Raw genomic sequence first — 27,869 nt, forward strand, 5'->3', positions numbered from 1 at the left:
ATAATCCAACTCCTTTGCCTCTATATGCGGTGTCCAGGTATCTCATCCTCCCCACTACTACTTCCATGTTATTCCTTCTGAAAATAAAAACACAGATAAATATATATTATTATTCCTTGTCCATTAGCCTACCAATTAGAGATACACACACGTATATATATATTCTCTTATTTTGTAAGTTTTAACTCGAGAAATCAAAAGTCGATTCTCTCTGCAATTTTCTTTACTATTCATGGCAGAAAACCTAAGAATCATTGTTGAAAGAAACCCATCAGAATCCAGACTCAATGAATTAAACATCAAGTGCTGGCCCAAGTGAGTTCCTTTCTCTCTCTCTTTCTTTCTTTCTTTCTTCCTTTTATGAAAGTTTAGATTTTGATTTCTGGGTTTTGTTTGGAAACGAAGATGGGGTTGTTCACCGGGAAGATATCAGCTAAAATTTGATGCAGAAGAGACATGTTATCTGTTGAAAGGGAAAGTGAAAGCATATCCAAAAGGGTCGTCAGAATTTGTTGAGTTTGGTGCTGGAGATCTTGTTACTATACCTAAAGGACTCAGTTGCACTTGGGATGTATCTGTAGCCGTTGATAAGTACTACAAATTTGAGTCAACTTCATCACCACCACCACCACCACCACCTTCTTCTTCTTCTTCTTCTTCTTCTTCTTTTTCTTCTTCTTCTTGATCTTATTTTGTAGTGATTATTATTATTATTATTATTTTTAAAAAATTGTTAATTAGGTTAATTACTTCTCATCAGATTTAGAATAACAATCTTACAGTTCTGAAATCAACATTAGCAATATTACTGTTCTTATTGATTTGTTAGTCATCTTCTTCTTCTTGTTTATGTTCGCCAATTCATTCTTTGGAATTTGATTCCATTAGGTTAAGTTCTGTTCGGTATTTTTAGAAGGAAGGAAGGAAGGAATTGTGATTTTCTTCTTTCTCTTCCAGTCAAAGAAAGATAAAACAATTAGTCAATGCATGTCATTATTCAAACTAATCTTTCTTTTTGCGTCTTAAAATAAGCTTTTAATGTTCCTTTGACTGGTCAACTGTTCTTTTTTTTTTTTTTTTTTTTTGGGTGGACAGTGGAACAAAAGAAACTAACTTTTCTCTAACTGCTTTCTGTGTCTTTGGTGAGAGATATTATTGATGACCACTTCCTTCCAACACATTATTTTTCACATGCCTTAATTTCTATAATTTATTTTTATGGATTCGAAGTCAAAGTAAACCGAAATAATACTGTAGCTTACGCGTACAGACATTAATAAAAATTTTTATGATCGAAATGATTTAATTTTAAAATTTTTTAATTTTCACATTTCTGTAAAAATTAAGAAGATTAACATAATCATGTGTTTTGCTTTTATTTACATTATCCTCTTCTCAAAAGATTAGTTTAATAGACTTATAAACCATTTACATTATCATGCAAATCATGTTTAAAAAAAGGAAAAGAAAAAGAAAAGATCTTTGAAAACACCCACACCCTTAGTTTGATTTATCGATAAGACAAACCTACTTGTTATAAAGATAAAGACGATAGTACCCAAATATAATGCCACTTGTTCAACTTACCTTTATTAGAGAAAAAGAATAAAATAGTTTGGAATAGGATACTTTTGTCCTTATGAAAAAAATAAATAATAATAATAATTGAGATGACAAATTTTTAAGCATCGACGTCAATTTTGTAGGGTTATGGAATAAATGGATAAGCTGGTTGGAATTTACATCTCACTTGGTCAGCTTTACGAAGAGGAATATACCATATCTATTCTCCCAAGTACTTTGGTTTCTCTGCTGCTTACTGCTTAGCATGGACGACCAAGCAATAATCAATCAAAAAGGAATTAGCTAACTTTAGGGTTGAAGATTTTTGTGTGAAAAATTATAAAATTAAGTCTTTTTTTTTTTTTTTTAATAAATTAAGTGGAAAATGCTAAGAGTAATAATGCTCATTCAATAAAAATTTATGCACATGATAAAAGCAATACATGATGAATCATTATCAAATATTTTTTTATTATAAAATTTTTAGGGTTTTGGGTCCCATTTCTTGCTGTATGCTTAGCTGTATATCTGTTTTATAGTGTAGTTTGGATAGAGAATAATTGATCACACACTCCCAATTGTTTATAATCAAACATACTCTTTCACTTTCATATTGGCTTCCTAGAATCTTCCAACACCTGATATGATCTTTTATGATCTGTCAGCTGAGGAAGGAACTTGTCCTTTAACCTATTAAGAACACTTCCAGCATCTCCTAGTAAGGGAAAAAGCTAAATTAAAAAAAAACACATATATAAAAATCAACTTCCAAGTTTTTGACCCAGCTTTACTTTTATTTATTTGAACAAAAAGAAAGTATGCATTTTGCCTTTCCAATACAATTAAATAATGGAGGATGCAATTATGGTTGAATTTCATTATCTAAAAAATAACCATCACACATTAATTTCTAATAAATCTCAACTACTTGTTATCAATTCCAGAGAAGGATCTAAAACCAGAATACCATAATAGAGGTGAAAAGTACAACAATGGTAATGCGAAATTTTGATGGGTTTGGAATACAACAAGGTATCTTTCCCTAGGAGTTCTTAGTTTTATTTAATTTGAACCTGGTCTAAGGATCCTAAACGCCAGGAAGGAAATTAACAAGAGCAGCTGTATCTATTTCTAAACAAAAAGCAACCACCCAAAAGGAGGAGGAGAAGAAAGAAGGAAAGAAGAAAAATAATTCATTTTTAGAGAAAAAAGAAGTAGAATTTGAAAGAGAAGCAAGAAAACGTCAGTTCATTACTGCGATACAAATATTTTACATTTTTCAGCACATAAATTAGAATACATTTCTATAGTTTGCTGCTGTAGGCGAATCTGTAAGAACCCAACAGTTAGTCACAGATCTGATCCAAACCAAGTATACGCTAAGGACTTCCTATCAGTAGAGAATGCTGTCAAGGTTAGGTAAGTGCATTCAAACTCACACCATAAGTTAAATTCGTGCCTCATCCACAACCAAGATGATGCTTCTCTCCTATTAAGAAAATGTACAAAATAAGAAAAATGGGGGAATATTTCAGCTACAAAAATGTCAAACTTGGATCCATATTATCTGAATAGGTAATATATACAAGGTGGTAGATGAGTACCGTTGAGGTAGAATTCGCCGTTCACACATTGGAAGCATAGCAATGGTTTTTAACCTTCCAAGGCATACGTCTGGACCTGCAAACAATATAAAAATCACAACTTCAAAAATTAGTAATTTTTGTCCAGGGTCAGATAACCTAAATACTGAACAACAAAGCAAAATGACAAAATTCTTTCATGCAATTGAGAAGCACTCTCAAAATAATTATCGCAGATGAACAATAAATTCTGTTACTGGCGCAAATTTTGAGAAAAAGGAAACCCTCTTATAGCTGTGTTCTTAGATGCAGGAATTTGTATATAGAAAAGCCTAACTCCTTAGACAGTTAGAGCAGCATAATATGAACTAACAAAAATCAATAAGACCCCAATCCTGCACAAGTTCTACTATTTGGTTCACACTCCTTCAGTCAATTAAGGTTTGAGTCAGATGATTGAACTCTATCACTGGGCATGGCCTCACCAACCCTTTTTTTTTTCTTTGCTAAAAATATTCAAGGAAGCCACTTCAGAAATCAAATTTTCACATCTTTATCACATTGATGCCATACCAACTCTCAAGGATAACTAGTAAGATCATCCCAGCTTGCTTATGAACAAACTACCTTTCATATTTGACACATTATACTGTCCATAAAAAAAAGCATGCGGTATTTTCTTTCTTTTGTTGGTGCACGAGTATTGAACCAGACAAAAAGAACACATTAGTAAAACTATAAATAAACAGAGTACAGCAACCTTTCAGACTATTCTACCTCAGCCAAGTTATCATGTGGAGAATAATTTGATCCAGCGCAGTTTACACCATAAGCACCATCATAACGGAGTATCCTAAGTTTCCCTTCCTGCAATCACAAGTAAGTGTTATGCAGTTAAAGAATATAGACTTGGTAAAAAAGTAAATTCTCAGAGATAAATGCACACCTTGGTTCCATAAACAAGACCTCCCCCAGCAAAAGGATGAAAACAAGCAACATTGACCTCATCCTCAGCGCTAGGAAGAACTCTCACCAGTTCCATATCTGAAACTCTGTAAACCTGAACAGCGGAAACAGAGAATTGCAGAAGTTTGCCATGGGAAATGGAAAATGCAAATCATTTGACTATGATATGTCCAATGGCATATATCTCCTTTTTTTTCTAAAGGAAAGTGAGGGGAGAAAGAAGGGCGGGGGGTGATATTTTCTCATGTAACAAACAAACTATGTGGAAGATGCAAGAATTATAAATATTTACCTCCAGAACTGTATAAATAGGAGATGTAGTTTCCCCATCAATAACAATGCTTTTAAGAAGAGATCCATGACGCCGACCATAAGCCAATAGTATATGCTCAGAAGTTGGTGAGAACTGCATACAAAATATGATTAAGTTCAATCCACAACAAAATAAAAGCAAAACTAAAACTATAAATGATAGTGAAACTTGAATAACATTAGACATAGACAATCACGGTGAATATGCAGAACTACATGCATCCTAATATTTGTCGAAAATGATCTTAAGCACAACAACTATGTCTTAATCGCAGCATCTAAACCATTAAATCACCAAAGTAAATTAAGCCTTGTCCTTTCCTCAAAAAAATTACAGCTTCCAATAAATTAATAACCTGGACATTGGCATGGCTAATAAACCTTGAACCACACCGACTGGAAGTCCGTTGTCTTTTACCAGTTCAGACAAATGCAATAGGATTAACACCATGAAATAATAGTATCAGCATGCCTCTTACTAAATAGATGAAATATAGTGTATGTGGAGATTCCAGAGGAAAAATGTAGGGGGAATCTAATAAGCTGTCATTCAGAAATGCCTACAGAGAGTACAGCAAGCTTTCATCTTATCATGCATGTATATAAACATAACACTAGGTGCAAATCATAGTGAAAAAGCCATTTTTGTTGCAAGCATGCATGATACAAGCACTGAACCAATCAAGAAAAAGGGATGCAAATAACTTCCATCTACCAAAAGGCCACTGACCTGGATCGAAGTCAAACAATGGGCAGCTCGAATTGCTCGTGATACAAGCACTGAACCAAAGCTGCAAAAAGAAAATCAGAAAAATTATAGATCAGATAAGGCATCCTTCAGATTGAAGAGTAATAACTACATGATTATATAATGAGTTGGAATGAATTTTACGTTGCCTCCTCCATGGAATATATGCGGAGCTCATACATAACTTGATGTGCTGAGATTGGGTGTCGGGTAGGTGAAGTTGCAGCCCCTGTATCTTGTTGAACTAATGTCTGTAATCCAGGGTCAGCTTCCATGTTAGGAAGCATGCAAGCAACACAGGCAGCTAAATATCTTCCACAGGGTGAAAAATGAGCACCCATTTCACTGCACACACAATTGCAAACAATATTGGCAAAGTAAACATAACAAAAGGCCAGCCTAAAAGATTCTTGTACCAAAACACCATAAGACTTGACTGTTCTGAGATTTATACATCTCAAAAACAAATTCATGGAGAGATATGATTACATAGATGTTCAAACATCAAAGAACCTAGAAAACACCCTAGCTATGCTTGTCCCAAGATCAATTATTAATATCAATACACAAATAATTGAAACATTATGATATTTTGGTTAGGTAATAAAAGATTCTGTTAGGGAAATCATAACATTCCACATACCTACATAAGACAGCATGAGGTATGGTTAAACGACACCTTTCGGCATTGAGTGGTGCACAAGGGCGTTCTATATCATGTGACCATACCCTGAGCTTTACAGTACAAGGCAACTCTGCAGCAGCAGCTGCCAGTGATGTGGCAATTTCAGATTGAATTCTGTTAAATATGGGCTGGTTGTCAATACCATCATTTTGCATATTCATGGGAGCTATACTCTCCCCAGAAAAGCGGAAACGTGAAATTTGATGTTGCAAGCCAGATCTCCCAGAAACCCCAGACAGGCTAGTACTAGCAGGCATTGCTAAATTAGCCACTGGAGCCTCCACACTGTTACCAGGTAAATAAGATGTTGAAGAGGAACCTGCATATTGGGGTAAATATTCACGACCACCGCTGTTAAGAGGAAGAGTTGATGGAACGCCAGCTTGGCTTTGGCCCATTAACCATCCTTGCAAAAAGCGTAGCTCCCACCAAGTTGGATCTCTAGAAGGTAAGTATTGATGAAGTTGCCCTAACTCTGTGGAATGCTGCCTAACAGAAATATTTCCAGACACACCACCCACTGCACTACTACCACCACCAGAAGTTTCTGGATCGGTATAGCTTCCTTGCAAGTTCCCCCCTATAGGCTGCAATTCATCAGTCTCCATGGCATCCACTGTTGTCTCAGAAACACCACTTCCTATTCCAGTATGAAAAACATTGCTCAATGTACCTTCTGTACTGTGATATGAACTAGAAGGAACAGCAGGAACTGTCTCCATGGGAGACACTAAGGTGTCGTACTTGTCTACTGCATTTCCATCTGTTTGCAACTGCCTTGAACCGGAAGACTCTATCTGCATTGTCATTGGACTGACCTGTCTATTAGTATCTGTTCTAGTATCATCTACAGAGAATGGAGGCATTAACAAGAAAGGCAAGGACATGAGAGGTAGTTCCGTGGCCAAACTAACACGATCACTGGACTGTACATTTGTCACAAAAACTGCTGGAGGAGGGTATTTTAGATAACCCGGAGATGTTGCTCGCGTCATTGAGGAATCTGAAGAGTCAAGATCATTGACCTGCATATCAGTCCAGTAATGTAATCTACAAGATAGCAAGAGTAAAACAGTCAATTAAATGCCCTTTGAATTATTCACCTCAGCAGTCAACAGAAATGGAGCAGCATGTGGGTGAAAATGCACTGCTCGAAGAGAACGCCTTGTCTTCAATACAATGGTTGGTGAGGAAGCCTCCCCTCGCTTATTGTAGTGCCATATGTACAACTAGCACATGATATCAAATGCCAATATTATATTAAACTACAAATTAATGTCTACAATCTTTCACATAATGGAAGGAGAGGAAAAGATTCAAGCAAGTAAAAACTAACTACAAGAGAAGGTGAGACTGAAAACCTTGTGACCTGATGCAACTGCAAGCAATTCACCTTCAGCATGGAAGGCAATGGAAGCAATGGGACGATCTATGAGGGGAAACACATACAGAAAAATCAGTTCCAGCCCATGTCATACACATTTGAATATATGGGAAAAATAATTACACAATAGTAACAAAATGGGAGTCAGAAATGAAATTACAGAAATCGCGAGATCCTATACACTCTGCTGTGTTTGCATCCCATAAGCGAACCTCGTAATCCAAGCTCCCACTTGCAAGAATTTCAGGATGCAATGGGTGGAACCTAACCTGTAAAATGAGCTAAAATGACTTTTAAGGAAGATAAAGTTATAAATGGAGCAAAATATTGAAAAGTTATTATTAGCCTATGTAAAATAACTGAAATAAGCTTATCATTGAGCAAGAAGTTCCTCTGAGCAAGATGCAAATATTATCCAGTTTGCTAAGTTATTGGTCAGAAATGGAAACAACCAAGCAAATTAACAACTAACAAGTGCTTTTCTCAGCAAAATCTGCATTCCTACTCACCACCCAAGGAGTCCTCCGATGACCACTTAACACCTTTAAGCAGTTTCCCGTTTGACAATCAATTATCTTTACAGTGTGATCGCCGCTGTACGAATCAAGAGCAAGTTAACTACAATCATATATTGATGCCTAAATAACAAAACAAAAGATAGTAGGAAAACTTACTGAGTTGAAGCAAGTGTTCTTCCGTCAGGACTAAATGCTGCTGCAATAGTTGACCTTGGAGGAGGCACCAAAGGACAATACTTGGCAGATAAATGCCGCAATGACTCTGCCTCAACCCTATAAAATATAAACGAGTGAATAAACTAACAAATGAAAGAACACCAATAAGTGAAGCACCAAATACCATGAAATAAGACCCCGTTTTGCATCTCTAGCCGGTTCAGTTTTAGGCACAGATGATGAATTAGCATTCCATTGAGAAGCATCAGCCCACTGCCGCTTCGGTACATGCTTTGTACTGGGGCAAATCTCTCTCCGTACTAACAAACAAAATGCATTTCTACCACTGGAAGATAAATGAAAACCAAAATCACACAATAACACAAAATCAGATTACCTGCAATTAACGAAATTCATAATTCAAATCAAAGCTAATCCTAGGACTTGAGATTCAATCAAGTGAAATTACAATTACAAATTGTAAATCATATACTTGTTCTGATTAAATCTACTGACCATTAATCCGAATCAAATCTGAACAAAATCAAGAAGCTAATTTCAATCCTAATTACAAAGCATCGCCTCAATCTACCAATCGAATCACAAAAGATATAAAACATCTAACCTTCGAAGAGAATTACTGGAAGCACGAGATTGAACCGAATTTCGATCGCGCGATAAGGAACGACGACCAGTCATTTCCTTATTTTCACAATTCAAGCTCATAAAGTTCAGAATTTAAACAAGAAAACAAAAAAAAAAACGTTAATTATAAACTTAAAATGGTTGCCGATGTTAGAGGAACGAAGAGAGTAACATTTTGGAACCCTAATTGGTCGATTCAGATTGAGAAGAAGCAGAACAAGGATCGATCGAGTCTAGGTAAAAAGAAAAAAAGGTGCGTGCGTTTTGTGTGTGTGTGTGTGTGTGTGTGTGTATGTTGATTTTGGATTTGAAATTGTAACAAAACCTAAACCAGGAGCTTATGCTGGACTAAGGTTGGAATTTTGATTAATTGAAAGATAATAATATGATTTTTCTTTTTTTATTTTATTTTATTTTCTCTTTCATTGTTCATGAGTCTTGACTAATACACCCTTTTCTAAAGTTAAATTACTAAGGCGCTTTTTATGTTTTCTAGTTAAAAATAATAAATCATAATATTTTTTTTCTATCAGAATTTAACAGCCTACCTTTATGTATCAAATTTTTTTATGTTTTGTACGATACAGCTTTGACCCGAAATAATATTCAGATAAATCTCTCTGACTAAATATGATTTATCTTTGACTAAATACGTTAAAATTGAAGATAATATTTAGATAAAATTTTTAATTATAATTAGCCTAAATTTTGAATTCTTAATATTAGTAGTAAAATTAGTTTAGAAATATAATTTATTTCTATTTATCTATTCATTCAATCATAATCCAAATTGTTGATATATTATTTAAAATTAATTGTAAATGATGATACTTTATTGAAAAAATAAATAATATATATATATATATATATATTTTTTTTTTTTTTTGTTTTTAAATGTGAGTATAAGAAACTTTGGATTCTGAGTTTGTTCACTAAAATCTTGTTTGATAATAGTTTTTTCACGTAGTGTTTAATGTTTCAAACCACTGCTTCCCTTCAACGTTTGGTGACATATTTGTAATAATATATTCCAAAAAAATAAGAAAAAGAATTATATTCAGATGTTTTGTGAAAATATTGGCAATTTATTTTCACATAATTTTCTTTTAATTTATAATTAATCTCTGTTCTAATTTTTTGATGGATAAAATATTTATCTTTTTTTTTTAAGGAATAAGATATTTATGTAGTACTTTATATATAATTATAATATCATGTTTCAATTATTTAAACATAAAAGAGCACAAAACCAAAAAAATAAAAGTAAAATAAAGTATTAACATTAAAGAGATAAAAAAATTAAAAAAAATGTAAAAAATTAAAAAACTATAATTGCGTTAACTTAATTGGTATACCTTTTCAGTACTGAGAGTACAGACTCTGATCTAACTCTTTATCCTTAACGAATATACTCTTAACAATCACCGTTGAAGTATTCAGTAAACTGAAAAATTAAATTCTAAAAATTTGAAACATAAATAAATTTTTAAAATTTCATTTGTTTTTATATTTATCACTCTCCATGTATATTTCCTTTAATGTAAATACTGATGTAGCAATATATTAAAATACAAAAGTACTGAGATAACATTTTTTTATTATAATTAATATTTTCTCTTGCATTCAAAAAATATTAATTTTTTTTATTAAATAATGGAAGTACAATCTGATGGACTCTGATGGAGTTGTTATTAATAAACATTATTTTAAATTAAATTTTCCACTGAATATAGTAAATCAATTAAGATTTTAAAACTTAATTAAAATTCGATTTAATGGTTGAATAAAAACTAATTTAGCGTCTGAATTCAGCAAAAAAAGTTCAATTAGGTCCCTACACTGTAAATTGGCTCAATTAAACTCCTAAACTTCCTTACTTAGACGGGCACATGGCGCCACAGCCACTAGATAAAAGGGTAAAACTGAGTTGATCCAAGTTACCACCTGAAACAAAAAAAAAAAAAAAAACATAACATCCCATGTTTATATAAAAATGACGTTCTTGAATATTTATTGCACGTACCTTTTCAAAAGGTCTAATGAAAATAAGAGTTGCAAGATGCCTACAGTGTGAGTGAGTGGAATGCAGATATACATTTACAGAGGGGACAGACCTGCTCCAAAACTGAGAAGGGGGCAACAAGAAGAAGCCACCTATTTGCAAAACCTATAAAAGAATAACAAATTGATGATAATATGTGCTATACATTCAAGGATCAAAAGCTTATTACTTTGTTTCTTCAAATGAGCTTCTCAGGTAGTAATATTCTTGGATTGGCTGGGTCTGGGTCCCCATATACGGATCGTATGATCATCACTTGCCGAAGCCAGCATTTGATGCCTTCTAGGGTTCCAGCTCACACAGTTCACCGTCATTAAATGGCCAGATAAGACCTCGATCGGCATAGGTATTCGCCTGTTCCAAATGTACACCTGCTAAGACGTTTGATCTAGTTCAAGTTTTTCATTATTTTGGAAATGAACAAATCTGCTGTTGCAGGTGTAATTCTGCCATAATGAGAAAAATCGGATAAAGAGGCAAACCTGTGAATTCTCACTGCCACTGGCAATAAATGAGCTATTCAATCCACCAAAGCAGGAACGTATGACATACTTGTGCTGTTTGTGGCCCATATATTTTAATGCCTTCTGTTTTCCAGCCACATCCCACAAATGAATCTCTTGGCTGTTAAGATTGACTATAAAGTACTTGCTATCAATGGAAACTGACAGGGAGGTGATTGGGTGCTCCTCAGAGATGACTCTTTCAGCATTTGTCACCAAATTGAATATCCGAATGTCCTTATCAGAAAATACACTGATGAGATGTTCCCCATCTGGTGTCACAGCAAGATCCAAAACCTTAGGCATCCTCGTGCCCCTCCATGCTTTTATCTCGTTCCCATCAGAGTCCCACATGCAAATGCCCTTCTCAGGGTCGGAACTGCCACACACAAGTCGCTTTGAGTCGGGAAACCAAGCACATGAGCTAACAATGAAGCTATGATCCCCAAATGTATGCTTGCATGTACCTGTTTCCACATCCCACAACTTGAGCACTTCCAAATTTCCACATGTTAACAACTTTGTATCATCAGGGCTCCATGCCACAAAGGATACTGGGTTTTGGTGGCTTCGCAATGTGCGCTGAAATGTCAGCTTCCCATCTTCTAGTACCTAGTACAAGAAACAGAGAACTATAAAATTAAGATAGCCAACCGAATCACCTTCAAGTTGGTTCACATTATTCTTCACCAGCTACATAGTTAAGTATTCAAGCATAAACCCAAAATCATCTCAAGATAGCACAAACATGTGAACCTGCGAGTCTATAGCATTAATTAAATGCAAAAAATGAAGATAACCTGCAAGGATGATTAGTGATTGAATAGTCATGACTACAGCCAAAAAACCAGTTGCAAAACTAACAGCTACTCAACTTAGAAAAAGCAAGAGGGAAAATCTACAGTTTTCTTTTCTAATCTAGCATTTGACTGTGATTCTTATTTAGATCAGATACAGAGAATTTAATTATTTTTCCTGTTTCATGTAGATACCTAACTTTTTAAATTTTCATATCAGAAATAAAGATTATATCAAAAAAGAAAATATTTTCTGGCTCCAACTTCTAGAACAGTACCATAGAGTAAGTATCATAAAGTACCTTCCATATGATGGCTGTGCAATCACTCGATGAAGAGGCTAGGTACTCCCCATTATTAGAGAACTGTACAAACCAGACCTCATTCTCATGCTGAGTCAAAATCTGCAAATAACAACAGAGAACAAGGTAACATGTAACTTTAATCATACACAATAGCAAATTTTGGATGGACAATCCGGGAAATATGCAACTCAAACGGTCAAGTGCAACTAAATATTGAAGTCAAGTGCTGCAGAAGGATTTTACAGCAGTGGACCATTCTATGAATATTTGAATATTGATAAACTAAGGAAGGGAGAAAACTTATCTATAAAGTCCACAAGAGTTAATTTATATCATTGCATACCAATCACATTTTCTTATAACATTAATGACAGTTTACCACTCAATGCATAAGCATGTTAAAAGATTCCCCTGTTATATGAGAGTTTAAAGGACACATCAGTTTCAAGGACTGCTGAGTTATTCTAGATCCATCATTTTCAAGTAACAATGATACATACCATTCTGTTTTTGGAGACTATAAATAGCAGCCTCTCCCCCAAACCAATCACCAAAAATAGAAAAATAAAAAGAGCAGTTTCTAATGTTGGAAACGAGTAAACAAAGGCCATCCCTGACTTTAGTGGTTTTATTGTGAAGATGGTAACCACAACAACACAGCTTTACTAAGGCTTTTAAATTAATTAAAATATTAATCATCATTAATATAAAAAATTTAATGAGGAATATACAATGCCAATATCCAATTCCAAAGGCTAATTAAGAGGGGGATCTATTCAGGTGACAGCCTTAAACACCGCAAATTTACTCAATCGCTCCTCACCAATTGAAAAAGAATCACATTTTCACAGCGTGTAAGCTTGCAGTAAGCAACAAAAGTTGTGTATTTATATATGGATGATGAATTAAAGTTGTAGCCTTTACAAGAACAAATTCATTCTTAGTTACGCTTCACCACTTTCATTTGTATGTCCTGCTGCCTTTTTCTTTACCCTCTTCCTTCTCAATTAAAGATTAGGCACAATGGTAAATTTGGCTGTAACAGTCAGGTTACTTCAGGGTAACCTGCAATTCACAACTATAGCAGCAGCCTCTTGCAAAGCAAGAGGAAAGGTTGAATACATTAAACCCTCCCCAAAGCCTACAACATGCATGGGACACCCTTTAAAAGATTAACAGCAATGGTGAGTCTATCAAGGTTTAGGATTACTTTGGTCTATAAATATCCATGTTTGTGGCGCTTTTATAATCACAAAATTTCAGTAACAAAATTTCAGCAATTTATGCTTTTATTTCTGAGTTGTGTGATGCAATTCTAGTCCTAGGAAGAGTGATGCTTGCTTGATAGGATTGAGTCCTAGATCCTATTGTTATGATGCTAGTAGTTTATTATAATTTTCTTAATTTTTCCACTATCTATTCTAAAGAAAATCAGACTTGCCAAGTTAAAATTTAAGGCCTAACTCTACTCTTCCTTAAGCGCAGCCCAATTTCCAAAAAAGTTAGGTTTCCCAAGCTGTCTTCTGTCAGTATTGCAAGTAAATAGTTAAATGACGTGTACAAACCACCATAGCCCGTATTCAAATATGTAAAGCTGACAATTACCAGTTTTTACAAGAAAGTATGAATGCGCAATGTTTTGGAGAAGAAACAATTTTAATGGCAGCAAGAAGCAAACCTGGACGGTCTCTGTAGGAATCTGTTCTCTTGTACAGCAATGGTCCTCATAAAGTGAAACTGCCTCCGGTGAATTATGATACGTACATGAATCGACTTGAGCTGTGACAGTAGTTTCAACTAAATGTTCCAGCCTTCTTTCAGGCAGCACTAGTGGAGGAGGAAGCAATTTTTCCAACTCCATCAGCAACCTTTTTCGCAGCTCAAAAATGAAATTTTCATCTTTGTTACCAAGGTCCATCTCCTTCAAGCAAAGGAGACTAAAAGCAAGATTCCGGATATTTTCCCTGCCTAGTTGTAATGCAGGAGCCTGTTTCCGCAATACAGACAGAGCCATTGAGTCATTCCCACAACTTAAGCACTCTAGCAAAAATTGCTTAAACACAAGGAACAAAGCTGAAGCTCGCGTCTCATCCACCAACTCCTTTATTGCACTAAGGGTATTAATACAGCCATTCCAATTTCCTTCAAGGATTTGTGACTCCATCAATTCAAAATCCACAGATTTATACGAAATCCCAGATTCTGATTCCAAACAAGATGCAGACTTTCTATAACCCAAAGAATAAAGACTCTGAATTATAACTCTTACAAATTCATGTCTTTTTATCAAACCTTTTGATCCAATCTGTATATCCATAGTATTTCCGAAATTCTTTGCACGATTTAATGAGCTTTATCTCCTTCTATGATCATAAATTCCCATTTCCTTGACTGTCCATGAATTTGAAGCTTTAGCAACAAATCAATATTGGCATCCGATTATCTATCAATGTGTGGAATCCCAACTTTCCGGGCATGCCCTAACACAAGAAAATATGGTATTCACCAAATAACCCAAAACCCAGATACAGAAATCATCAATACAGAAAGAAACAGCTGCCAAGTGCGAAAATTTAGCATCAGAGATTCATTACAGAGAGAACCCACAAAACCTCCGCACAAGAAACCTTCGAAACGATTATTCGAAAAATTTAATAAATAAAGTACTATTAACCGGTATATCCAACAGAATGATACCGGAGAGTACATACACACACGTATAGTTATAAACAGCTAAAGGAACCACAACAGAATTTCAAGTTCTAGTAGACAGTTACAGTCAAAATGGGTACAAAATAAAGCAAGAAATAATTGAGAAATAAGAGAGGAAAAGAGCTGACCAGAAGAGAGGAAAAGAGTTGCAGGTGGTGATGAGATTCGATTGTGGAAGTAATGATCCGTACGAGAAGATAGAAAGAGCCCGTGCCGTGATTGATTAGAAACCTGAATTATACGGGTAATTACAAGAGAATGAAAAAAAAAAAAAAAAAAAAAATAGAAGAAGAAAGAAACGCTATAAACTTGAAAATGACTCCCAAAATAACCGATCGACGTAAACAATAATAACGCTGTCGTTTTGTTCGTTCTCTGGAAGGAACGGTGCGGTTACTTGGTTTCTTCTCTAATGTTGCATTTTCAATATACATAACATAAATTCTATACCATTCCTCGAAAACTTATTTTTGGAGAATAATCTTTAAACGCTATGGTTGCAAGGAGAATTACACTTCCTAATTTTACTAAAAAATTAAAAACAGCCATAGCATTTTAATTTAGACAAAAATGCTAAATGTTGTCTTTATCTTTTTTCTACTGCTTTTTAAATAAAATTCATCTCTCTTAATTTTAAATTAAAGTGAATTACATGTTGATTTTTGCAGTAACAATTTAATTACATTTGTAATGTCTAAAAACTTTTTAGTTTCTTATTTATATTTTTGAAGGAAAAAAATTAAAACTAAACTGTTTAAACTAATAATTTTCATACAATTAAGTGCTTTTTAGCTAGAATTTCTCAAAAAAAAATTTCAAAATAAACTATTTTATCTCATAAGTTTTTTTTTTTTAGAAAATAAATATAAGACAATAAACATTTTTTAATAAAAAATAAATGAATTGAATTGATGTTTATATTGAACATCATTTGTAAAGTAAAATGATTCATTTTAATTTTTCGACAAAATAATCTAACAAAATAGCTTTCGCCCATTAGGTGTAGAAGTTTCTTTCATGTATTAAGCATATACTCTTCTCCTTGCTTCCAACTAAATTATCCCTTAATTCCTACCCACATATGATTATAATTCTTTTAATAGTTTAAACATTCAATTATAAATATATTCATCCAAACATCAAAACATTATATTCTAAAGAAAAACATCAAAATGTTAAAAAATAAAAAATTCAGACACCACTAATATTTATTCTTTAAATATCTCAATTATAAAAAAATATATATATTATAATTTCAATATTTAAATGAATAAAAACGATTCTTTGCCTCAACCTTTCGACTTTAGAGCTTGGTCTGATTTCTTGATGCCTCATTCACAATTAGGTAAACACGAGGAGATTACAATCAACTCTACTGGGTAGAAGATAGGGGGGATGTGAATGAACTGAGCGGGCTTCAAATTTGCCAAACTCAAAACCTGCTCAGTAGAATTTAACTTGTCTTAGAGTTTAATGAGTTTGAAAATTTTATAATCGAGCTCGGTTCAATGAAAGCTCGAGTTCGATATAACGCTTGAGTTCAACTCATAAGGCTCGAGTAAGCCTAAAGTATATGTTGTATATAAGCATATATAAAAATTTGATAAGATTTGATGAGCTTTCGAATTGAATATCGGTAAACTCGAGTTTGAGCTCAATTCAAGCAGATATTTTTCAAACTTTTCCGAATCGAGCTAGAACAGCTCGCTTGTCGACTTACCTAATTTGCACTTCTTCACTGGTGATTGCACTAGTCAGAACACCAATAGATAGATCCAAATTCTGAATATTGCAAATGACAAAAAAAATTATACAGTAAAAAATTCATAATCACATTTGCAAAATTATACACTGAAGGTGTCAAAACTTAAAAGGTCATCTCACAACAGTACAAGCAAAGGTCATTCAAATATCTAATTGGATTGGTTCAGACTATCTCACATGCAAATTCATAACATTTAACAACTAAAATCATTATTTGCTTCAATGAACTAACAAACATATAAATATATAGTAGGGCAGTGACACTAAAGGACGAGATGGAGGCAACAAGGTAGCACAAGATGACTCAGAATATGAACCAAAAAGATCAAAACCCATAATGGCAATATATCTAAATTTTAAATGCCATTCACTACCATCCTCATTAATATGACCCAGTTCAATGAAGTAAGTTTCTTCATCTGTCTCATTCAAATCTCAATCTCTGTTCTTTTTAGCATAGTAATACAGTTGGATACCCATGTCCACACCAGAGCAGCATAACTCTTAAGAACAGAACTCTTATCGATTGATATTTAAAAAATTCGGCATCTTGATTATCTTTTGAATAAAAGAATCACTCATTCTAAACTTCATGTAGCCATTTTTACAAACACTTTGAGTGCGAGCAAGTTTTACAAACAAAAACACAATTTTTTCCCTGCTTTTTTCTCATCTCAAACCAATATTCTTTGAATATTCCCAAGTATGTTGCTTCCACCTAACAACCAATTTCATGGCTACTGTCAAAACCAATTAACAGTTTTTTCAGATGAAGAAATTACCATTATTGGCATGAGATTAATGCAAAAGATATAATGCAGGATCTTCAACTTTGTCTCCAAAATTGAAATGATAAGGTTCTTCTCATCACCCAAAGCATTTAGAGGCTCGGAGATTGGATCAAATTTCGTATTGAATCTTTGACCTCTTTATTCAAAAAAATTAAATCAAAATATCTTCTAATATAATTATTTTCTCAGTTGCATATTATATTTTAGGATTTTTTTTTTGGTACACTAATTTTACATTGTAAAGTAGAAAGTAAAATATATAGAAAATATTTCTAACGATTATTTAAAATTCCTTTAATACAATAATAAATTTCTTTTAATAAGATTGTTTTTATATTGTAGAATAGGAAGTATAAAATAAACTAAAATTTTCATATAAGATTGTTTATTTTATAATATATCATAATTAGTTTTAAAATTCTTATTATTTGTTATTTTCTAATATACACACACGCATACATATTGATTTTTTTTTATTAATTATGGAAATGATAAAAAGAATTTATATTTTAGCCCACTAAAATCTTAACTTCGTGAAATGAGTAATATAAACTTTTGCTAAACCTATATTTTTTTTTTCTTCTCAATATTTATAATTAAATTTAAATATTCTTAATTTAGTTAAATTTTTTAACATAAAAATTAGAATTTTCAATCTGATAAAGTTAATTTACTAATTTAAATATTCTTAATTTACTAATTTAACTAATTAGCAATCTGATAAAGTTAGAGAACCAAATCGCAGTATAATTTATAAAATCAAAACCAATCTGATTTGTATTCTTTTAATTAATATATTAGGTTTAATTAAGATATGTTCTTAAATATGGTTACTTTTCTTTTTTTCTTTTCGCTCTTAATTTTTTATTCGATTTTAATAAACTCATATCTAATTTCTTTTAATAGATTTGTTTTTTTTTTTATTATTATTGTTTTGTCTCCATATTTAAAATTCCTTTGTCCCTTCTTCTGTGAGAGTTTAGTTCATTCTTTGTAAAAATTTGTTCTTAAAAAGTATGATGTTGAATTTTATTTGGTTGGAGAATTTATATCTTGTTTTATTGATGTGTATCTTCGATCAATGGAGCATGATAATGCGACATGTTTTCTCCATTAATGCTATTAATGCATAGTAGTTTGAACTCATTCGTGTACATCATACGCAACAAGTTTTTGGAAAAGCAATTCAAACATAAAAGATCCAAATAAGTTATTTTATCGTCCAAATCAATTAAAGGATCAGTTTATTATTATGAAAATTTATATCGGTCAATGATATTTTCAATTATAAAAATTCAATATTATTTCTTTTAGTTTTAATTTTATTATTTAAAAGAATATAAATAATTCTTTTATTATTGAATGATCAACGAACTTTCTATTAATTATGATAGTAAGTTTTATGTATAGTCTAATTAAGCATTTGTAATACTTGATTTTATTATTAATAAATTATATTTTTTTCAAAAAAAAAAAAAGAAAAAAAGATTTTATTGGTTTTCTATTTTATTGACTGAAACACAGAGGTAATCTAATTTTGATCAGTAATATTGATTATAAGAATTCAATTCAATAAAATAAAAAATTATACTACATATCAAATATAGTTTATTTTAAACATTAGTAAAAATATTATTAAATTTAATAATTACATGCCGCCCTCTATTTTAATTGGCTCAAAAATATATTATAAATAGATTATAAATTATAAATTATAGACTATAGATGATAGATAGATTATGAACACATATAGTTTATATAAGTAGGAAGTTTTACATTTTTTATTGTACCTTAATTTCAGATGATTTTTATTATTTTTTGATAGTAAAAAAAAAAAGAATGAAATAAAAAAGGTTAGGTATATCCTTTTTGTTGTATAAAAATAGATTAATTTTTTGGATTATCTTAAATTATAATTTAATTTTTCTTTTTAAAAGAGAATAAATTTTTTATAATCTTTTATTTTTCTTTTTATTTAATATGCATTTTTATTAATAAATATATTACTATTATGGTTAATCAAATCTTGAAATAGAAAATTAATTAAGACATAAGTTTAGAAAAAATTATAAAAATATGTTAACAAAAGAGATTAAGTAAATATTATGACTTAACTATATACATTCTCAATGTAGAGTATATTTATAAGAAGAAACTTGCACTTAGAGATTCGTTTGTATCATATGGAGATTTCTTACCTAATTTACAGGCGGTTTGTAATTAATGAATTCCACAAAATTTATGAAATTTATTTGGAAATCTAAAATTTTTGTATTTGAAATCTAAAAGTTATATATTTGAATTTTATGAATTAAAAAATTTTATAAAATTGGATATGATTTACTCGAATTCTATTAAAATTGATGGAATTTCTAAATGAATTCCACAGAGCTAAACCACTAAAATTTATAACGACAAAAATATCCTTTATTCAAAACACTTTTCAAATTTCTTAACTGCTTCTCCACCGTCATCTTCTTTCAGCTTTAGATAAAAATTATCTTAATTATCTTTTGCTAACAATTTTATTCTACAATTATAATAATTATTATTTTTAATTGAAGAGCAAAAAGTAAATTAATAGTGCCAGCTTCAATGATTTTCCAGGATATGAACTCTTCTGCTAAAATCCAGTGCTTCATTTCTTAAACATCACAATTTTATTTGTTGTATAAAAATTTATTTAATTATTTATGTATAATTAATTAATTAGGGATAAAATGTGATTATATTTATTTATATGAATTTTATTATCTATATTTGAATAAAGAAACAACAAAGTTATTATATTCTATATAATAAATTTAATTGATATTTTTTTAACATTATTATTTTAAGAGTATTTGAGGAAATAAAAACAAATGAATTTTTATTATAAACATAATTTTGTACAATTCAATTGAATTCCTTATTTCAATTTATAACGCACCAAATATTAGAAATTTATTCATAAATGAATTTTATTTGAAATTTATTTATATATGAATTTTACATTTATAATTCATTTATTTTAAACGTAATATTAATTTACACGTGATTCTATACACAAATCAAATGAAAAGTTTTTTTTTTAAATATCACCATTTTATTATAATTTTTATAATTAAAAATATTATAGATAGGAACTAAAATACCATTTATAATTACTTTAATATAACTCTAACCTTTCCCGCAAATTATCAAAGTAGAAAAGAAAAGAAAATACCTCATTTTGAATTTATCTAAACGGAAAACGGTTTCCAAATGACGACAACAAGAAACGGCTCCTAAATTGTCGCTTAACAAGAGCGTCATGTTCACTCGCCTAAAACGAGCGTGTAGCAGACAGCCATCATCATTTTCCAAAAGCAGCGTGTATTTGCTATAGCAACACATTACCATACTACACTAGCAATAAAGGCCCCCTTTCTTTCCTTCCTACCCTTCTCTAACACAGTCTCTCTCTCTCTCTCTCTCTCTACTGCTTCAACTAAATTCTCACTCTTCTAATCAAAGTTCCATTTCAACTTTTTCTATCTTCTTCTTCCTTTTTGTCTCTTTTTAACACAGACTCTGGTTTAACTTATATATATATATATATATATATGGAGAGAGAAGTGTATGCATATGCTTGTGTACATGAGTGTATCTGTATGTGACTTTTTGTTTTTTAGATCTTTAAGCGCATTTTATGGATCTGCAACCCCACGCACGCGCATTGTGTAGCTTTTCTCTCTCCTAGGGTTTACTTTTTTGCCGGTGAACGCTCATTGCTGTTTACTATCAGCTATGCAATCTTTCAATGTGACTACAGAATGCAATGGAGTGGTTCGCCGGCGGTGCTGGAACCCTAGGAACTTCCGGTGGATCTCTGACTTGGTTGCTGTTGAGCTTCAAGGTCTTGGTTTCTGACAATGGTTGTTGTAGATTCTGGTTTGCCTTGAGTGAAGATGAAGATGAAGATGCTATCCTTGAAGCTACTTCTTATTTGCTTCCTTACCTTCGTTTTTACTTGTTTAGGTAATTTTTGAGATTCTTAGTTGAATTATTGACTTGAATTTTATATATTTCTCTCTACATTTCGTGAGAGGATTAGTTCTAGTTTTCTTTGAGAATTATAGGAGGTTAATCTTTGGGTGTTAATATGAAGCAACTGTTATTTTAGCTTGTTTTGTCTGTTGCCGAAGCAATTTTTGGTGATTTCGCTTGTGCAAAAGTTAGATAGGAGCGATTAGACAAAGTGTTAGTTGACATTTTTGTTTCTAATGTTCAACTGTCTCCAGTCTCAAGAAATGTCAATGAAATACCTATTTTTGTCCAAGTGAATGCTTGTTTACAGAATGCGTGTACATTCATATTTATACATCTCCCGATTTATAATCATGTGCTGTTTTTGGATGATGAACAATAAAGGAAGGGTTTGAACTTGATACCCGTGGTAACGGAAAATAATATTAAACACATAATAAGATAGCAGTGGGTTGTATGGATTGCCTCTAAATTGAAGCAAAATAACAAACTGTAGCTTACTTTTGGGACTAAGTATGTTAGGGCCATCTTTCTACATTCTAATTTATTTATTCATGCCATTTTTCCAGTGAGCATTGAGCATTGGTGTCATTTGTTCATGTTGTCAAAGTTTCTTGGTTATCCATTGAGATTTTTGTTGGATGGTTCGGTTGGTATATTGGGTTTCATTATTTCTATGTCCAAGTTTTAACTATAACTCCTTGGTTTATTTAAAGCTTAGATTTTTGCACAAAACTCTCTTCACAGCTTTATATTGAGGAGATGTATGGTTATGACTGATAGGGCGTTTACTTAACAGGTAGAACATCTAAAATGCTTGAAGGTTACCAAAAGGGAAATTTGTTTTATTTTTAAGGAATTCAATACAAAATGAACTTGCTGCTTCCATAATACCTTCTTAAATCAAATCAATAAAATCAAAACCTTTTTCTTCTTTTGGCCTCTTCACTGGATTTGAACGAAGATCATATTTGATGCAGCACTTACCATTACCAGTATCATTTTTAATAAAAAAAAGCCACAAATGGCAATTGCAAGGTTCTTGTAATTTGCTTCATTAATAAAAAATGACATTTTTACTTCTCATTTTTTCAGGGCACCAATTTCAGCATATACACTTGTCTCCTTCTCTTCAGCCAGATTTGCAATTATCTACAAAGGAAATTTTGGTGGAACATGGTAAAGTTACAAATTAATGTAGACGAAGAAATATTTTTTTGTTCTATAATTTTTTCTGATGATTCCTTGGTGTTGTAAACTTGATTCAAAAAGCTGAAGCTGGGAAATAGTATTAATTTAAATCCCATGCATGCTTATTGGATGCGGCTTGTAAGGGTTTTTGGTTGTTATATATCATACCATAAACTTATCTAACAACCATCATGCGAGAGATATTAGAAATGCTGGTTAAGGAATGCAATCAAGTTTCCTTATTGTCGTTCTTTGGGAATTATTCCCTGATCCTTCAATCCCAATTTTTTGTCCTTTCATTTTGGAGATCTCCAAATTTATATATTTTCAAAATTTTTAATATTTCTGGAACATTTCAAATTGTTCTCTCTAAGAGATTTTATTAGGAGAGAGTTAAGGGTATTTTTCGGAGGTGATTGAACTTTCGTGTCAGAAAGTGAGTTTGAATACTTTTTCTGCCTGGTTACGGCTTGCATGTGGTCGACGAGATAACACACTGCTCGATAGCCTACCTCTAGCCTACCAAGTGGGTGAAGCAGAAACCAATCACTGGAGCCTGGAGGTGTAAGAGGGGGCTCTTACTTTTATAACCACGTCCTGGTGGATTTGTTCTCTTGCTAGTCAGTAAATGGGACATCTTTTGTTGAAGATTCAGGTCTTACACTTGCTGTTCTTTAGTAAAATGATTGTAATAAAACCCTTTTGTTAACAATTTGTACCTTGTAATAAAAGGGAAACTAGATGGCACAAAATCTTGGAAATCTAGTCATAATCTGCGTTACTGGATTGTAATATTGTTCCTTTGAAATGACAACTTCCCTTTTCAGTGAGTCAGCCAGCGATTCATTTATGTTGCACATATGAAACAATGCATCATTATGTAGCATGTATTGAAAAAGAAAGATTTTTTGATATCCTTGTATTGCTTTCTATATAGGGCATTATCAGTTTTAAATTACTTGTAACTCTTTTTTTTTTTTTTTTTTTTGAATAGGTTAGAGCTCTGCTGTATTATTATATTCAAATCACTTGCTTGGACATTAACTGCAGACTATAATATGCATGCTGAAAATCATTTACTTATGAATGTTGTGCATAATATAAAACATCTAATCTGATTGGGTTATGGTATGATTTTGTGGTAAAAAAGAAATGTTACGAAATCATTTGGATGAGGCACACTCTTCATTGGTAGATAACAGAAAATGAAAGATTTTCCATAATCAGATAAAATTTTTGGGACATTTGAGAAAAATAGATAGGCATCCTTATTAATAAGAGGATCAGCTGAATGATTTTCAAGTCTTCTCACCTTTTCATTTTTTGATCACTTGATGCACTTATTTGTGACATCTCTCTCTCTTAGTACTTAATTTCTATCTTCTCGAGTCAAGAGGAATGGATGTTTGCTAATCCCTTACCGAGTTGTGAGGTTAGCCTGCCATTTCATGTTAAGAGGAAATGTTTCTTTGACAAAATTCCCTAGGTATCATCAAGTCAATCTTTTCATGTTTATAGGCTTATTTTAGGATCATTGTACAGTAATGATCATTGCGAATAACACATATGAGATTGTTTTTGTTTCTAACAGCAAGGTTGGGTTCAAGGAGTTATCCGTTTGCTCGATCGCAGCCACCTCAATTGCACATGGTTAAGCCTTCTGTTTCACCTGCACTTGCTCCATCCCATCAAGGTATTACATACAATTATTGTGGCAACTTGCTATATGAGTGATGCTGGCATTTGCTAATGTTATATCATCCATGGCAGCATTTGCTTCTGGTCCTAATGGGGCTCCTTTACCAAGAAGGCATGGTCATCATCATCACAGTAACCATGTGAAACCTCTTGTGTTTGCTCCATCCCCTTCTGAAGACCAAAGTAATATTTGGATGTCAACCTTACTTCTCTCTCTATATCAGATACTTATGACTCGATGATGTTAACAAAAGAATCTTTGGCAGGTTGTGATCAAGTTTGCACTGAGCCACTTACAGCAACTCCTTATGGTTCACCTTGTGGTTGTGTTTTTCCTATGAAAATCAGACTTCTTTTAGATGTGGCTCCTTATTCTATTTTTCCTGTATTGGGTCAGCTAGAGATTGAGGTTGCTGCAGGCACATATTTGGAGCAAAGTCAAGTGAAAATAATGGGTGCAAGTGCTGATAGTCAAAATCAGGGAAAAACTGTAGTGGATATTAATTTGGTTCCATTGGGAGAGAAATTTGATAATACCACTGCAATACTGACATATGATAGATTTTGGCATAAGAAGGTGCCTATAAATAAGACTCTTTTTGGCGATTATGAAGTGATGTCCATTACTTATCCAGGTAATTACCTCATTTGTTGCCTAAATATGTATTACTATACTTTTGTATTCCCATCTCATGGTTCTGACTCCAGAGCGTGCATCAGGGCTTCCTTCTTCACCACCGTACCCAGATTACATGGGGAGTGGTCCAAGTGGTAGCTCTGGAAATCTTCCAATTACTGCAAATTTTGTTAGCAAGAACCAGAAGATGAATCTTAGAACCATTGCCATCATTGCTTTATCTGCATTTGTTGTCTTACTGGTGTTCACTGCAACAATCTTCATTTTTATAAGATGGAGAAAGTTTGGAAGACCATCAAATGCTGTTGGTCCTGCATTTACATCATCCATAAACAAAAGATCTGGTACATCCTTTTACATTTATTGTCTTGTTCATACTTGTAGCAGGCAGGTGCCTTGCTTGTATGTTTATGTTCATCATTTCGACCTTTTTATATGTCAATCCTGTTACAACCAAATTACTTCCTGCTATATTGATTCTCTTCTTTTGCAATGAAATGTTTGAAAACGTTCTTCTTTTACTGTGGTTAATATAATTAGTTGAGATAATGTTGGATGATTGCCTTAATCCCTGCGATGCCAGTGTCAAAACTCATAATAATTTAGATTGCTCCTATATCTTTATGTGTTTGTGGTAGCTACTTTTGTCGGCCTCCAATTAAGCAAGTAAATGAGAAAATCTACTATGTCAGGATCATGAATTAATGATGTCCTCTAAATAAGTGCATTTTGGATCTTTACATGTTATGTAGGCATTGGGTCTTTCTTGTCAAGTAGCATTGCGAGCTCCGCATCAATGTCCCTCATGTCAACGATGGCTACTTGTATGCTTTCTGTTAAAACATTTCCATATGCTGTGCTTGAGAAAGCAACGGAGAAGTTCAGTTCAAAGAGGATTTTGGGTGAAGGGGGATTTGGCCGTGTTTACCATGGGACTATGGAAGATGGGAGTGAGGTTGCAGTTAAACTGCTTACAAGGGACAATCAGAATGGAGACCGTGAATTTATTGCGGAAGTTGAGATGTTGAGTCGATTGCATCACTGTAATCTCGTGAAACTGATTGGTATATGCATAGAAGGACGCATTCGATGTTTGGTTTATGAACTTGTTAGAAATGGCAGTGTCGAATCCCACTTGCATGGTATGTTTCCTCACAACACTGAAATATCAGTTGGCTGATTGGTTGATAATCAATATTATTTATTATATCTTGTATTAATTGGGTCAAGATGCTGGTGCTACCATCTTTTTATCAAATTGACTGGAAGCCCCTGAATCTCTGATTCTATTTTCCACAGAAACAAACATACTACAAACTTAATTCTCTTGTTTTACTGGTGTTTCAGGCCCTGACAAAAGAAAAGGACCTCTTGATTGGGATGCACGGTTGAAAATTGCCCTTGGAGCAGCCAGAGGATTGGCCTATCTTCATGAAGATTCTAATCCCCGTGTAATTCACCGTGATTTCAAGGCTAGTAATGTTTTACTAGAAGAGGACTTCACACCCAAGGTGTCTGATTTTGGGCTTGCAAGAGAAGCAACTGAAGGAAGTAATCATATATCTACTAGGGTCATGGGGACTTTTGGGTAAGTCATCATATATCTACTAGGGTCAAAGGGCCTGATTTATCCCCAAATTTTCATTTAAGGCAGCCCATTCTACTTAATATTTTAATGATAATTATCCATGAAAAGTCCTGTTTGACTATTTCAAATTCTAGAAGCACTAATATTCAAAAATTACCCACTGTATTTTGTCTCATTGTTCATCTTTTTATTAAGAACTGTTCAATTTTGTTTTAATATTTATTTATTTTGTTTATTTTTGTAGGTATGTTGCACCTGAATATGCAATGACAGGACATTTGCTTGTCAAAAGTGATGTTTACAGTTATGGGGTTGTGTTGCTTGAGCTTCTGTCTGGAAGAAAACCTGTAGACATGTCCCAACCTCCGGGACAGGAAAATTTAGTAACATGGGCACGCCCATTGCTAACCACTAGAGAAGGATTGGAACAGTTGTTGGATCCTTCTTTGGCAGGAACTTATGACTTTGATGACATGGCTAAGGTGGCAGCCATTGCATCTATGTGTGTTCACCCGGAGGTGACTAACAGACCATTCATGGGTGAAGTAGTTCAGGCTCTAAAACTAATATACAATGACATGGACGAGACTTGCGGGGACGTCTGTAGTCAAAAGGGATCTTCTGCTATGGATTCTGACATTAAAGGCGATCTTGCTCCTTCTGATAGTAGTTGGTGGAATGCTGGTGGTATCTCACCTCGGCTAACTTATGGGCAAGCCTCTTCATTCATTACAATGGACTACAGTTCAGGTCCACTTGAAGAAATGGAAAATAGACCATTTTCAGCTTCAAGTTTGGTCGGGGATCGGTTGTCTTTAGCTATTAGGCAGGGAAACAGATCAGGTCCTTTAAGAACAGTGCGAAGTAAACCAGCATTTTATAGATTAAGAGGAAGTATGAGTGAGCATGGGGGGCTCCTTTCGAGGCGAATTTGGAACGATGGATATTGGGTGTGAGATCTGTTTTGAAAGTGGTTTCCAAGTGTACAGTTCCAAAGGACTCGGCTTTTCTAAGCGGTCTTGATTGATGTTCGTTTACATGTTCGGGATTCTATCTGGGTTTACATGTTTGCAAAGACATATACTTCTGATTTTGGAAAAAGGAAAAAAATCTTGATTCATTGTTACACAAGGTTGGAGATGTAAGCTTAACACTCCTTTGTATTATATATCTATTTAATTGTTTCTTATGGTATGCTTTCTGCTGTTATATCAAACTTTATAGTTATCATTGGCCCACCTTACTAAGGTGGA

The 27,869-nt window shown here is 33.0% G+C and overlaps 4 protein-coding genes across 15 annotated transcripts; 2 read left to right on the forward strand and 2 right to left on the reverse strand.

Moving 5' to 3' along the window:
- LOC105644456 (uncharacterized) lies at positions 1-790 on the forward strand. Its single transcript, XM_012229813.4, has 2 exons — positions 1-315; positions 406-790. The coding sequence occupies exons 1-2, from the start codon at positions 233-235 to the stop codon at positions 683-685; spliced, it is 363 nt and encodes a 120-aa protein (XP_012085203.1). The 5' UTR covers positions 1-232; the 3' UTR covers positions 686-790.
- Positions 791-2,783: 1,993 nt separating this feature from the next.
- On the reverse strand, positions 2,784-8,933 carry LOC105644455 (Transducin family protein / WD-40 repeat family protein). 5 transcript variants are annotated; one of them, XM_089719684.1, is made up of 16 exons: positions 8,541-8,933; positions 8,100-8,261; positions 7,916-8,032; positions 7,751-7,835; positions 7,402-7,522; positions 7,219-7,286; positions 6,961-7,086; positions 6,531-6,882; positions 5,816-6,437; positions 5,317-5,517; positions 5,155-5,215; positions 4,405-4,518; positions 4,093-4,206; positions 3,924-4,013; positions 3,168-3,243; positions 2,784-3,052 (listed from the first exon to the last, which is right to left on the reverse strand). In XM_089719684.1, the coding sequence occupies exons 1-15, from the start codon at positions 8,639-8,641 to the stop codon at positions 3,217-3,219; spliced, it is 2,361 nt and encodes a 786-aa protein (XP_089575810.1). In that variant the 5' UTR covers positions 8,642-8,933; the 3' UTR covers positions 2,784-3,052; positions 3,168-3,216. The 5 variants fall into 5 exon arrangements, 3 of the variants coding, with proteins under 3 accessions (XP_089575810.1, XP_089575809.1, XP_012085199.1); XR_016320194.1 differs by having other exon boundaries at positions 3,907-4,013; positions 5,816-6,882; XR_001047371.4 differs by having other exon boundaries at positions 3,907-4,013; positions 5,816-6,882; positions 7,402-7,510; positions 8,541-8,932.
- A 1,374-nt stretch (positions 8,934-10,307) lies between these two features.
- Positions 10,308-15,226, reverse strand: LOC105644454 (transducin family protein / WD-40 repeat family protein). Of its 5 annotated transcripts, none has more exons than XR_001047369.4 (6): positions 15,068-15,226; positions 13,906-14,707; positions 12,225-12,326; positions 11,105-11,737; positions 10,584-10,993; positions 10,308-10,504 (listed from the first exon to the last, which is right to left on the reverse strand). XR_001047369.4 is itself a non-coding variant. In XM_089719686.1 (4 exons), exons 1-4 carry the CDS (start codon positions 14,542-14,544, stop codon positions 10,814-10,816), a joined length of 1,554 nt encoding a protein of 517 aa, XP_089575812.1. In that variant the 5' UTR covers positions 14,545-15,061; the 3' UTR covers positions 10,308-10,813. The 5 variants fall into 5 exon arrangements, 1 of the variants encoding a protein (XP_089575812.1); XR_002285587.3 differs by having other exon boundaries at positions 13,906-14,783; positions 15,068-15,224; XR_002285590.1 differs by lacking the exon at positions 15,068-15,226 and having other exon boundaries at positions 10,584-10,727; positions 10,792-10,976; positions 13,906-15,061.
- A 5,664-nt stretch (positions 15,227-20,890) lies between these two features.
- Positions 20,891-27,810, forward strand: ALE2 (Protein kinase superfamily protein). 4 transcript variants are annotated; one of them, XM_012229804.4, is made up of 9 exons: positions 21,277-21,493; positions 22,598-22,681; positions 24,285-24,386; positions 24,464-24,574; positions 24,658-25,026; positions 25,100-25,372; positions 25,781-26,170; positions 26,376-26,616; positions 26,861-27,810. In XM_012229804.4, exons 1-9 carry the CDS (start codon positions 21,424-21,426, stop codon positions 27,570-27,572), a joined length of 2,352 nt encoding a protein of 783 aa, XP_012085194.1. In that variant the 5' UTR covers positions 21,277-21,423; the 3' UTR covers positions 27,573-27,810. The 4 variants fall into 4 exon arrangements, with proteins under 4 accessions (XP_089575811.1, XP_012085194.1, XP_012085195.1 ...); XM_012229805.4 differs by having other exon boundaries at positions 25,112-25,372; XM_089719685.1 differs by lacking the exon at positions 22,598-22,681 and having other exon boundaries at positions 20,891-21,371; positions 25,112-25,372.
- The last annotated feature ends 59 nt before the right edge of the window (positions 27,811-27,869 follow it).

This window comes from Jatropha curcas, chromosome 3 (assembly GCF_041381405.1).
Source record: "Jatropha curcas cultivar XTBG-Jc1 chromosome 3, XTBG_Jcur_1.0, whole genome shotgun sequence".
Taxonomy (NCBI): domain Eukaryota; kingdom Viridiplantae; phylum Streptophyta; class Magnoliopsida; order Malpighiales; family Euphorbiaceae; genus Jatropha; species Jatropha curcas.

Coding starts and splice junctions, on each gene's coding strand:
- LOC105644456 (XM_012229813.4), top strand. CDS start 233: ATGGCAGAAAACCTAAGAATCATTGTTGAAAGAAACCCATCAGAATCC. Junction 316..405: donor AACATCAAGTGCTGGCCCAA/GTGAGTTCCTTT, acceptor TTGGAAACGAAG/ATGGGGTTGTTCACCGGGAA.
- LOC105644455 (XM_089719683.1), bottom strand. CDS start 8,641: ATGAGCTTGAATTGTGAAAATAAGGAAATGACTGGTCGTCGTTCCTTA. Junction 7,287..7,401: donor TATAGGATCTCGCGATTTCT/GTAATTTCATTT, acceptor TTCCCCTCATAG/ATCGTCCCATTGCTTCCATT. Junction 4,014..4,092: donor GTCTTGTTTATGGAACCAAG/GTGTGCATTTAT, acceptor TTGTGATTGCAG/GAAGGGAAACTTAGGATACT.
- LOC105644454 (XM_089719686.1), bottom strand. CDS start 14,544: ATGGATATACAGATTGGATCAAAAGGTTTGATAAAAAGACATGAATTT. Junction 12,327..13,905: donor TTCCTACAGAGACCGTCCAG/GTTTGCTTCTTG, acceptor TGTTATTTGCAG/ATTTTGACTCAGCATGAGAA. Junction 11,738..12,224: donor GCACAGCCATCATATGGAAG/GTACTTTATGAT, acceptor TTCTTGTACTAG/GTACTAGAAGATGGGAAGCT.
- ALE2 (XM_012229804.4), top strand. CDS start 21,424: ATGAAGATGAAGATGCTATCCTTGAAGCTACTTCTTATTTGCTTCCTT. Junction 22,682..24,284: donor GGAAATTTTGGTGGAACATG/GTAAAGTTACAA, acceptor TGTTTCTAACAG/CAAGGTTGGGTTCAAGGAGT. Junction 25,373..25,780: donor ATCCATAAACAAAAGATCTG/GTACATCCTTTT, acceptor CATGTTATGTAG/GCATTGGGTCTTTCTTGTCA.